The sequence below is a fragment of the Trematomus bernacchii genome, unplaced genomic scaffold (genome assembly GCF_902827165.1).
Source record: "Trematomus bernacchii unplaced genomic scaffold, fTreBer1.1, whole genome shotgun sequence".
NCBI classification, from domain to species: Eukaryota; Metazoa; Chordata; class Actinopteri; order Perciformes; family Nototheniidae; genus Trematomus; species Trematomus bernacchii.
In genome coordinates, this window is record NW_022987313.1 from 3,967,313 (window position 1) to 3,980,040 (window position 12,728).

General features: G+C 42.0%; 1 protein-coding gene across 3 annotated transcripts in view; it reads right to left on the reverse strand.

The window, feature by feature from the left end:
- Positions 1-12,728, reverse strand: part of aqr (aquarius intron-binding spliceosomal factor) — a 50,217-nt gene that overhangs the window by 10,477 nt on the left and 27,012 nt on the right. For all 3 annotated transcript variants that reach the window (XM_034125516.1, XM_034125515.1, XM_034125514.1), the window contains 7 exons: positions 11,516-11,651; positions 9,758-9,967; positions 7,422-7,559; positions 7,234-7,305; positions 6,300-6,487; positions 6,015-6,186; positions 2,610-2,780 (listed from right to left, as the gene is read on the reverse strand). In XM_034125516.1, coding sequence (XP_033981407.1) covers positions 2,610-2,780; positions 6,015-6,186; positions 6,300-6,487; positions 7,234-7,305; positions 7,422-7,559; positions 9,758-9,967; positions 11,516-11,651 — 1,087 coding nt within the window. The remainder of the gene's footprint in view (positions 1-2,609; positions 2,781-6,014; positions 6,187-6,299; positions 6,488-7,233; positions 7,306-7,421; positions 7,560-9,757; positions 9,968-11,515; positions 11,652-12,728) is intronic.

Here is a 12,728-nt window from a genome sequence, read left to right on the forward strand (position 1 = left end):
TTATTCCTCTGCTTAATGACTCCCTGGCGACATTTCTTGCTGATGCCGCCATGGCTAAACGTTCTGTATTTTCGTCGAAAAACTCCTTACGTACCCCTCACCGTGCGACAAACAGCAGAACACATATGCAAAATATTTGAGCAACATCATTTTTGATCCGCTGCCACTATGGTACTATAACACCCCGACTGACTGGTGATGTGCCATTTGCACTCCGATCTCACAACTTTCTCTGGCATGCCTAAATAGCTTTTGACATTTTTAAGTGTGTGAAAGGCTCGAAAAACAGACACCAAAGAAAGGTGAGAGAATGTGGGCAGGGAAAAAAGAATAAAGAAAAGGGAAAACATATCCTAAGGCTAGCGGGGGAAAGCATTTAGCAGTACAAACAGAAAACGGATGGGAAATGGTGCCAGCGGGCTGCTGACTTAGTACACTGAAAAGGAAGGAAATGGAGAAGGTAGAATAAGAGGAGTAGGGGGGAAACACCGTGGGCTGAAGACAATATAACAGTATTTTTTCAGGGATGAACATAGCATGAAGCATACACCCACTCACAAAGTATTCACATCTCCTCTTCACAAACACACACACGCACCTCAGTGAGTTTGATTCACAGAGGTATGCAGTCAGCTGGTATGTAAACTGTTGGGGACAGAGTGCACACACAAAGTGCTCCTCTTGGGTCTCATGACCGGCAGCAGTCTTGATGGTCTCATGATTTCATTGAGTGGGACAATGAAGGCCACAGTAAAACTAAAAACTGACTCTTTTTGCTTTGCCAACAACCGGGAAAAGAGAACCAATGAACCTCTGTGAGCTGTTTTATGAATTTCCCTGCAAGTATCACGCAGATCCACTTAATTCAAGGAGGTAGTGTATGTCACACTGAAAGCACAGGGAGGTGCAACAGCTAAGCCTTGTGAGAATTAAGAGCTGTGAAGTTCTCTCTCAGAGAAACAGAGGAAAGAAGGTTTTTGCATTGATATCAGCTGACATGTGAAGGTGTGAAAACAGTGTGTTCATGTGCATGTGTGTCCCGCATGTTCCTAGTAAACTAGCCTCAGTCCTACACATACTATACACGAGGTGAAAACATGTCTTTTGGGACCGTGGAAATGTGTCAGCCTCAAGTGATATCAGGAGTGTGTACAGTTCATGTTTGTGGTATCGCATGTGTTTCACTGTTAGAAGGCTACATGAAATGTGTAAATGTCAATATAAGTAGCTTGATTGATTTAGACAGAATTTCCAAATTGTTTTTTTTAATTCTACTTGAATAACTGAAAAATGTGAGATGTGCTTGGTGAATCAGAGGTCTAGGTCAGAGTTCCCGTTAGCCGGTAATTACCGGACAATGACCGGTAAAATATGCTGAAGTCCGGCAAATCTAAATCTCTCCGGTCAAAATGTCCGGTCAAAATAATTTTCCCTTAGCGCAATACCGCATCAGTTGCGCCACTTATGTGACAGACAAGAATAGTATGTGACAGACAAAAGAGTATGTGACAGACAAAAATTGTCAATTCTAATGTCTAACACTTAATGTGGAGAAAGAGATGTCCTGTATGGGTTGATTGTGCGTTGATCTGTTGGTAATGCCTCGGGGTTCCGGTGGGCATGTAAACAAATGCATAATGCTGCGCTATACTTTGTGGCCTCATCCGGTTGCATAGCGACGCTTATTGTTTAGGTGTCTTTTAACAAGCAGGTAGTCATATCATTAGCTAGAACTAGCTAGATCTGATCGATATGGACATAAATGCGAGTAAAGTCTAATCTGACAGGAGAGAGAGATCGGCTGCTGCTGACGAGTCGACACGCAGCTCTGCATGATCCCCTGCAGCGGCGAGCAGAGCAAAACACACTTCAGGTTAGAAAATCACACGTAGCTATTTTAATTACCTCTCAAACTACCTAAACTAGTTATAGATATGTTTAGTTTTACTGTCGGGTCACTCATTACTGGATCCGCGAGCTGCATGATACTGACGGGCTGTCAGGAGAAGGAGAGAGCGCTCCGTTTATTATTCCCGCGTTTTTGTAAATTACTGTACACTTTTGAATAATGTAGTTAATCTACTATAATTAGTTTGTTTAATGTCGAATCATATCAATTTGTTTTAAAGCTCAATAAATAACAAAGAAGACCTTTAACCGGCACTTATCTAATTTTGTCCGGAAGATTTCAACTTTAACGGACATGTTGACCGGCAAAAAAATATTCTAACGGGAACTCTGGTCTAGGTATATATGTTGAATTGTATTAAAGCCTGTGTCTTTATAAGAGAACAGTCAAGAAAGTACAGGAAGGAGATTAAACAAAACAGGGCTTGATTCTGCTTCTAAAGTGCGATAATATTGCTACAAAGAAAATAATAATGGGACATTTGTTTTATATTACATAAACAACACACCATTTTGCTTTAGGTTTCAGCCCATTATTGAATATTCTTTAATAAATTAGCATAAGAAATCTGTTATACAACAAGATGTTGGATTCGCAAATTTCACCTCTCAAACTCGTATCTATTATAACATTTCATAAGGACATATTTCTACTAATAATTATTATACAGCCGCTGTGTGCACTGTGTGTCGGTCTTTACCTTGTTAGGCTGACTGAAGAAGGGGTTGCCGGCGCAGCGCTGGTTGATGACGTCTCTGATCAGGTGTTTCTGCCCGTTGTAGGTGGTGAGGATGCTGATGCGGTCAGCAGGGTAGCCCAACAGACGCATGTACATGAACAAAGCCACGCTGTACTCCGCCTCCGCAAGGTTCTACACAGGAGGATAGAGAAAAAGGAGAGGGTATGATTAACATTATCATAGTCAACCCATACAGTATTTAACACAAGAAACGAGAGAAGGAAAACATTTTTGTTTGGGAAACTGGCCTTGATAAGCTATTGTCTATCAATGTGGTAATTTTGTATTGATTCAAGTAATAGGAATGATCTAAATGCATTAGTCTGTCTTCCCTATCAGCTGTCTGTTGTGTTGGACACCTTGCTGTTCTCATTTCCTTCCACTTTCACATCCGGCTCTAGCCCTTTGCTCGTCTATCACGTTTTTCACTTTTTCGGCGGATTAAAGCCCACTCATTCATGCATGCAAGAGTAACTATCTGATTTGGGCTGGAATTAATTGCATCAGACGGTGCTCCACACCACCATAAACCAGGCTGGGACAAAATGTCCCAATTTATGGATCCCCTACACTGCAGCGAGGACGTCAAATGGCATATTTCTACTGTGGCTGAGGAACAGCTGATTGCTATTTTTTAAAAGTGCAACGAGAGGCTGCATGACCAAAAGTTTCATTCGTCAATCAATGGCAGGGTGTTATCGTAAAATAATACCAATGTAAAATCTAGGAAAGAAAAGATTTCCAAAAACTGGGGCTAGTTGCTTTCAGATTCCATACAAAGAGATTCTAACAGGAGCATATATATATATATATATATATATATATATATATATATATATATTCAAACGCATGAAAATAAAATAAAAACACATTGTTCTTAACATGACACCAAATGTCCAGGCCCCAGGACAACAACACAAGACCTTGTCCTCTAATGTGACTTAATGTAAAGGCCAGTGTTGCATGCATCATTCAGCCCTCTTATAATCAACAAATTCCTAGGCATGTGCATCCTGGCTTCAAGGCTACACTCTGCCCTTCAAATGTGACCAAAAAAGGAAAAGAAAACAGCCAACAGTATGCATTATTCATCCAGTCTCAATTAGACCGGGTCTGCAGCCTCACATCTTTGATAATAATTCATGCAGCTCCATAAACAGTTCCTGATCCAGCTGCACTCGAGTCAAAACATCAAAAACAGTGACAGCCTTTGTTCTTCTTCCCATATTACCTCTCTCCAAATGGCACAAACTCGAAACTTTAATGACCAAACCATAGTTTTACTTATAATGTATTCATTCTGGCCATACCTTACTTTTTAATTAATCGAGTATAACATAACAAGAAAGTAAAAAAAACATTTAATTAGATATTTAGGGTTAAGATTGTTGCTCGAATGCCAATTTGAGTTCTGCATCTTAATCCATTAAACATAGTCTCAGAGACACAGGAGAGGAGTAGTATCTATGTAGGCACGTGGTTGGCATTTTCAGCTTTGCCTACCATATGTGCATATTTAACATAAATGTAATGCCCTAACACTCCAGAGAACTCGTTAACCATAACAACAAGGTCATGCCAACCAAACCCAGCGGAGTTTAAGCCAATGGTCCGAGGCTACATGAGGACTGGAGAGGATGGGGGGGGGATGAAACGGGGACAGAAACAGAAGGGACGAGAGGATCGCAAAGTGTGGTGTCGGTACAAACACATTAGGTAGTAAGAAGATAAATCTACCTGTGCGCTAACAGTGCTCTTTGCTCTTATGTCATTTAAAATGTAGCGTGCGGAGCAGAAAAGACTAACCGCCTAGTGGCTGAGAAAAGCAATTTTCTGACAACAGAAGATGTGGATTTAGATAAGCATCTTACCCTTTATGAGCCATTTGACAACTTGGGAAGCACTATTAACGGGCTGAGGCTCAATATTGAGAGTGCTCTGACAAATGAGGCGAAGGAACAGGAACAGACCTTTGGACTGTCTGAGTGCACGCACATGTGTTTGTGTGTATGATGGATGTGCAGTTCCTGTGGAAGTGCAAAGCAGGCTCGTGGCAGTGTTTGTTCAGCTGTGGCAGGCATTCAGCATACACTGGATACAATTGCTTCTCTAGAGTCCAATTTATCCCTTCTGGTTCCTAGGAAAGTGCATGCATGTGAGTTTTGGTGTGTGTGTGTGTGCGTGCGTGCGTGTGTGTGTATAAGGCATAGTGAGTGATACTGCTAATTCCCTTAAGGGGCCATAAAATGGCAACAGGCAAATGGAGTTGAGGTTCATGTGACCTGATGCCTCGAGAAGTGCACATGGTCTGGATTTAAGAACAATAGGAAGCTTCAGAGACATGAGCAGGCACCGTGTTGAACACTGCAGTAATATTCATGAAGCAGCACTGAGAGATCCTCACTGGCCATGAAGCTTTAAACAAATCTGTGTCTCACTTCTCTTGTTTCTCTAACAAATATGCTGCTCTTAGTTTCATTCCTGTATCCAAAAGGAAGATTTCAGAACTCCTAATAATCCAGTAACGTGAAATAAACTAAATAAAGTTTTGTGTTATACCTCAGCACTTTCACGAGATACCTTTGCTGTTACAGTAACATTTGATCTCCTGTGCCAGAAAACTTTTTATTTTTTTACAAACCCCTATCAAGCCTGCCTTCTGCCCACACAGCAATGTCATAATGAAACACAATCCGGCTCCTGGTGTGAAAGACAAACCCACTGCTCTGTGCTGGCCAGGCAGGGATAGCTGCAGACTAAGCAGGGTTATGAATATATCATATGAACCGGCAGCTAAACCATTAAAGTTTTAAAATGAATGAACTGCTGTACAACAAGCGGTTCAGAGGAAATGGAGGTAAGGGCAGGATGTGGTTCTCTGCTCTGGTGGAACTAAGTGTGCATGAGTGTAGAACCTTGTAAAGGAGTGTATAAAATCGTGCTTGGAAACTGCCACACAACTATTTCCGCTGTTTTAACATAGTGTACATACCTGTGCAACCAATATACTAAATACTGGAGCAGCAAGTTATTTGAAAAAATAAAACATGTATACTCTTAGTATCCAATTGCAGCTTTTTGGGATATTTTTGTTTGGAAAACATATTGTTTTACAAGGATGGATTATCATTAGTCACACTTTTTCTTGGTTGTACACACAGCTCAAATTGACACGCCTTCTTGTCGCCACCCCAGCTTGCTTTGCACTGTGGGTATCCCAGCATGCTTTGTGCAGCAAATCAGTTGCTTCCCATACACAATAAATAGTAGTGAATGTGTTGCAAGTCTAGTCGAGTAGAGATGGCATTCACCGTCACAGTTGTGGGGGGTGTTTTATTTGTGTACTTGTTGTGCACTACTACTGACCTGGTAGAAGTAAGGGTTGGGCTCGGATTCTCCCACCCCATTGAAGTCCTCCACGTTAACAAGCTGGAAGTTGAAGGTGAGCCCGGGGTTTGGCACCTGGAACTCAGGCAGCTGCTGGACATGAGGCAGGTTCCCCAGCTGTTTGTAGCGCCAGTTGTACAGGTTACATAGGCTGTAGGACACATAGGAAAACATGAAGTCATGCTGTTCCTTTCTGCCATGACCCCCTATGAGATCTAGTTGGTCAAACTTCCTCCAGCTTTATGTCCCGCCATGGAGACCCACCTTGCTCGAGCTCGGCCCTGTGCATCCAGATCTATGGTGGGCACTCCCAGGCGCACAAACCGGGTGAAGAGAGACTGCTCCATGTTGGAGTACTTCTGGAAGGCCATGTTCTTGATAACAGGGGGCAGCTGGTGGTGGTCTCCAATCATGATCCAGCGCTTCAGCCTGCTGTAGCCATCCTCTGGGTTCTGTAGAGGGGAAGGCAGAAAATGAATGATGAATGAGACCAGTCAGTATCTTTTTTGGCCAGAGATTCTTTAAAGTCTGGTTTGTAATTACTTGACAAAATTATAAAGTGCACCTGCTATCCGACAACAAGATTTGACTCAGTGAAGCATGAAGGGCCTGTACAGTTTTTTTTACTCCCGTCTACGTCATGCTTCCAGATTTTGCCAATTAGATGTCGTTTATTTGGAGCTTGACCTCAGACAAATATGATATATCAACCACTGCATGTCAAGACTTGATTCAATCGCTGAAATCCCTGATAAGGGTTGAATGGCTGGATAATGAAAGGGGAAGGGAGGACGAGGAATAAACAGTTTTGCTCTGACGTATATCTGGCAGAAGGCTCGGGCTGTGACTCACGAGAGTAGAGAGATAAAGTGAGGAGCTCTGGCGAGGTTGTTGGATTGGCTGATGTGCTTAATGATCTCATCTGTAAACAGACATTAGCACTATCTCGGACAATTAGGCACAACTACCAAAGACAAGCAACCATTACTGTGCTCGTAGGCAATCAGTCAGACCTTAACAGGGAAAGTCAGGTGGTAGAAAGCAGTCCTGAGTTAAGGATTAAACTAGGCTAGATGTCAGAACTTTTAACAGTGCTTATGCCTGGAAGGAATTTTTCTGACTGCAGTTTTTCTAAAAGACAGGATTAAGAGCTTTTACATCATACATTTAAGTTTTAAGACAGCATCAGGACATTTACCTGTAACAGGAGGGGGATGAAGGTTTCGATCTCCAGAATCTGAGCAGCTTCTTCCATCAGGATATTGTCATACTAAAAAAAGAGAATCAGCAGGTTAACCAATAGTTAAACCAACCACACGTACTGTAACTGCAGTAAATGCAATCCTAACCAGGTTGTATTCTTTATGTTAGTTGATAAGAGCATACCTTAAATCCCAGCTCCACCAGGTCATGACGTTTGAGTGCAGCATGGGTACAGGTCATCGCAATGATTTTGGCTTCCTTCACGAGCAGATACTTGGAGCGGTCCAGTCCACTTCTTAGAAGCTCAAAGGCCCTGAACTCCTACAGGATAGACAAGAGAGGAGGTGAAGAGTCAATTACCGCATACAGAAATGTTTGGGAATAACGAAAGAAAGAAAGAAAAGCAGCTACTTTTCTGACCTCTAGGAATAACTTGTATTAAATGTGTGTTCATCCATCTGTGAATGATGGTGAAGTTTTGCTTTCATGTTTTTATAGTGGGGTTGTGAGGGGAAACTTAAATGGCCTTCTGACAAATTGATGGATGAATACTGTCAAAGATGATGGATACGGTGATTATCTAGGGTGAAATAATCCCACCTCTAAAACAGAGTTCAATAATCAGATACAACACCGATACATTGTTGCGTCTACCTACATTTAAAAGTGTTTTCAATTCAAGGGATTTAACCCTAGCACCTCTAATAGCTCAAATCACCTTTACTTTTGATACCCTTTATTCCAATATACAAGAGAATCATAAAAGATGATGAAATGATTAGCAAGTTACTAGCCTTTTTTATCAAATATACAGTTAACAAAATCCCCCTGCTTTCTTTTCTCCTTAGAAACACAGTCTCTTTTCCCCAGGTGCAGGTGAACAGAGGTCAGCAAGCCACAGGGCTGCTCTGAGGAGAGTATACCGGGTGTAGTTAGCTGCTCAATAACTGCAACGTGAGGAGCACTTTAGCTCAGATTGTCTTACATAGATTATACTGGAATGAAAAATGTAGGGCTAGTTTGAAAAACAAAAAATCCCTTCTCTTCAGCGGTCCAATATCACGGCACTTTGAAAGCCACGCTGTGAGGGAAGGACAGAGGGGGAATACGGCTAAACAATAAACACGCGTGCTATTTTCCGTTTGCCACACTAGTTGTGTAGGGGTATGGAAGGCAGAGAGGAAAGGAAGAAGTCGACTCGGACAGCACCGGGGTATAAATATTTGATGTGTTACTATTTTAGCATTAATATTAAACCGATCAAAACATGCAATATTGATGAGATCTATTTTTAACCCCCATGGCTCCAGAGCGGTTGAAGGGTGAAATCGAGATGGGAAGGTTTCACTGAAACTGAGAAGCAGGGGCAGAGAGGAAAAAATAGTAAATAGCGGTAAAGATGTGGTGGGTCTGCAGAAAACTTGAGACGTGTATACAGGAGGAACCCAGCAGGCACAATGCTTTGCTGTCTATCTGGCTAGCAATACATTCTTTGGATATTCGTACGACAGCTTATTCAAAACTGCTTTTACATTTTTGAAAAGTCAGACAAGACAAGCATATTCAGCAGAATGTTGCCTTGTCTACCCTGCGCCACAGACAGCAGTTCCTCTTAATGGGTGTACAGATTTCACTGCAGCAAGGGTGGGGCAGCGGGAGGAGGGAGAGGTGCTGTGATGCAGTGATACAGAGGCCAGCCAGATAAATCAAGGTCGCCACACGTGTTGGGATATTACCTCCAGCCAATAACTTCTTTATTGCTTTTCAGAGACCTTCTTGGTGTTCCCATAAATCTGAAATGTTATTGTTATCCCTATAGAAAACACCGGATGGGCTAAGAAGGGAGAATAACACATTCAGCCGTGTGTTTGTAAATGCCAACGAGTGCGAAAAAGAGTGACAGGGAGAGTAAAAAAAGATAAGCAGTAATTGCCTTCCTCACTGTGTTGTTACGCTTATCTTTTTTAAAAGGGGTCAGCAATCGCATCGACAATTAAACAGTACAAGTAATGCTTGGTATCTTATATAATGATTCAAACTTTAAACGAAGCAAAGGGACATGTGATGGCTAACCACTTCTAACTTTCAGCAACATGTCACTGTGGTGGACAGGAAGGCCTTTTTATTTGTAGATGGGAGATGTGTGCAACACCTGGACACACAGATGGCAAATAGTCCGAGTACCATCAGCCAACGTAGCCTGCCTGCCTGTGTGTGTGTGTGTGTGTGTGTGTGTGTGTGTGTGTGTGTGTGTGTGTGTGTGTGTGTGTGTGTGTGTGTGTGTGTGTGTGTGTGTGTGTGTGTGTGTGTGTGTGTGTGTGCGTAAAATAAGGAAAGGAAAATATACGTTAACCTTTAGTTAATGTGTGCTTCTGTGCATGTTATTTGTTGCTGTAGTGCATTGAATTAAACGGGACATGCGCTCTATAAATCAAATTGCCGTATTACACTGAAGTAACCTCCTTACATCCCACTGGGTGTTGCTCAGCAGCGAGGGGACTAGTTTACCGTGTTCTTACCTCCAGCTGGGTGAATATTTTCTTGATGTGGCGGTAGCAGCCCTCTGAGATGTCCATGTCCTCTTCGTATGAGCGTCCCTTGAACACAGGCTGAGGGGCGTTGGAGAAGTACTTGTGGAAGGGAAAGTGTGCCGCCACAGCTTGCACCTCCACCTCCTTGCTCTGCTTTGGCCTGACTTTGCTCATGTACTCTTCCCAGCGAGATATCACCTGTTATGGGTAGACAAAGCACACATACATTACCCTCTGAACGTTGAGAGACAAAGCCCAGTGTTATAGTATGTGAATACTGATTGCTAGAAATGCCAACACACCTTTTTTGGTTTGGTTTCTATATGTTTTGTATGTTGACACTAAGACAAACATGGCTTACCAATAGAACCAAACTTTTTGTATGCATGAGTCTGAGTCGATGATTGTCTGATGTCTGCCTTAATGTTGTCTGTGCACACAGTGAGTTTTCTGCATGGCCGAGTCTGTATTTTCCCTTTAATTATTTGACCATAGCAAAAAGAATACACAAATGAGAACAGATAGCCTCACTTGTACAGAGGAGCCCCTGCTGAGCAACTAATAACCTAGTTTCAACCAAACAGCGGGGTAGCCTAGTTCTATAAATACCACTATGAAAAACAACATTATGGATAACACTAATGAGTCTGCTAGAGGACCAGCTTAATTACATGTTAAGTATACGTCTATATGGACTATTAGGATCACCATCGCAACCTGAGTATGTCTACATGTGTGTATTCTGATCATTGATTACTGACAGAAGTCTGCTCATTATCACAGATTTGCTACTCCAACGACTTCTTGACATTTACATCTTCAAATGTCAAAGAACTAGATTGTTGGCCAGTCGTCAGAGCTAAAATAAACACAGAAACTTGAGAGTCCAGTCTCTATGCGATATCAAATTAATGAGGACCCACAGTGGTGTATGTGTGTGTGTGCATGTGTGTGTGTGCGTGCGTGCGTGTGTGTGGGAGGCAACTGACAGATTCCTGGCAAAGTGCAAAAATGGCAGCATGAACATGATCAGAAATGAACCCTGATACTGGAGCTTGGGTATACTGAGTTATTACCACCACTCCAAACTATGTGACTAGGAGCTTTACATTGCTTTTACAGTATAGGTCTAATATAACTGCCGTGATGCAAGTACGTTTACAAAAAATGTAAGGTTGGATTTTAACTTGAGCCTGGTAACACCTGAAAATGAGAGCTAGGCAGGCGCTGCACTGCTTCATGTTGAAACTGTCTACAATGTCTTTTTTTAGATCCCTTCTAAAGACGAACGGGGGTGCACCTTAGTAATTGTCTGCCGTGGCTTTTCTCCTGCAGCCTGAGAGGACAGTGATAATTAGGTGACAGGATTAAGCAGCGAGGGCTGAGACCGTTACCAGATAATTGTAGCCTAGGCAAAATAAGCAGCAAGTCTGGGGAATGAATATTTTAAGAATGTCTCGGTCTGATTGGCATGGACATGTCTAAGGAACAAGAGAGAGGCACAAATCCATTGTAATTCATTCAGCAAAATCTCCTGGATCCCCTGAACTTTCTTTTAAAAATCAATATTAATATCCAATTTGTAAGGTTTGTTCTGCTAAACCTCAATTACCGATTTTATTTGAGCCTGATGGAATATTTTACATGATATGAAACATTGCCAAGTGGGTGAAAAGGAAGTATAGCATTATTACAGTTTATGTCTCAGCTTGTTACAGAAACATACACACCACGTTATATTCTTACCTGGTAGAGGTAGAAGTGTCCAGCTGTTTCACAGGTGTATGAAACATCTCCTGGGACGTCCAAGCTCTCCTGTAACCTCCCCACCTCCCTGAGGAGCTCCAGGCGTCTGGCTAGGACGTAGTTTACTCGACCATATCTGGAGACAGTCAACACAGCATTGTTAGTCAAGAATCTAAAACACCTTTACCTTTTCATAGAGGGACAGACAGACCAATGTGAAGAATGATACAATGTAGTAAGATTAATGTTTGAGTTTAAACCGTCTCTTTATAGAAGTGTACGCATAATCAAATCATGTTTTTTTTCCAAAGGTGGGGTTAGACTTTGATATTATTTGGAAACATTCCTTCTCTTCTTGTGTTGTTGATTTTTGGTTACGGATATAGTGTTTTGTGCCATAGGCCGTAAGCAAAGCATCTAACAGTGAACTATACTGTAAATACGACCTAAAAGAGAACATATATTTCAAGAGGGTATCATTGTTCTTGACTGCACACGGTTTGTTTAGGTTCCATCATGCTTCTTTTCTATAGCTTAATACCATTTTAAAGCAGTATCAAGACATGCAGCACACAGGAAGACAGGAAGTGGGCGGGGTCACAGGGTTATACTAGAGGTTAATTCTATTTTAAGACCCTTTGCAAACATCCTCAGTCAGCAGATGACTCAAAGAAAGACACAGAGGTCTGCCGTTTTGGCCTGAATACAATTAAATAACATTTGGAGTGACCTTGCTTCACAGGATGACGAACCTGTAATGAATTCAGCTACTAACCCTGAACCCAGAATAGACACAGCTGTGAAGCAGCTTTACATGCCAAACCCAAAAAAAGAGGTGCACAAATGTGTTTTGTTTTACCATGGGGTAAATATTCAAGCCGTCTACAACTGAACATACACATTTGTGAAGGTCTTCTCTATAAAGAACCAAACATGCACTCTCTGCAATCTCATTAGAACTGCTCAAAATTCATCATAAAATGCAGGGGAGGCATTGTTAATGGATGGTGCTGCAGATTTGCCTTTGCTAGGCATTCGGGGGGCGTTCATCTCATATACAGTGTTAATTAAAACTCTCTGGCTCCCTCCTCTCGCTGGTGTCAGTGGGGTGGAAGGAGTGTGGAGTCTGCATGTTGTTAGTAGGCAGCCAGGCAGGGGGAACATATTAAATGCTGCTAGCAAAAGCTCTTTTATGTCAGTGTTGCTGCATAAT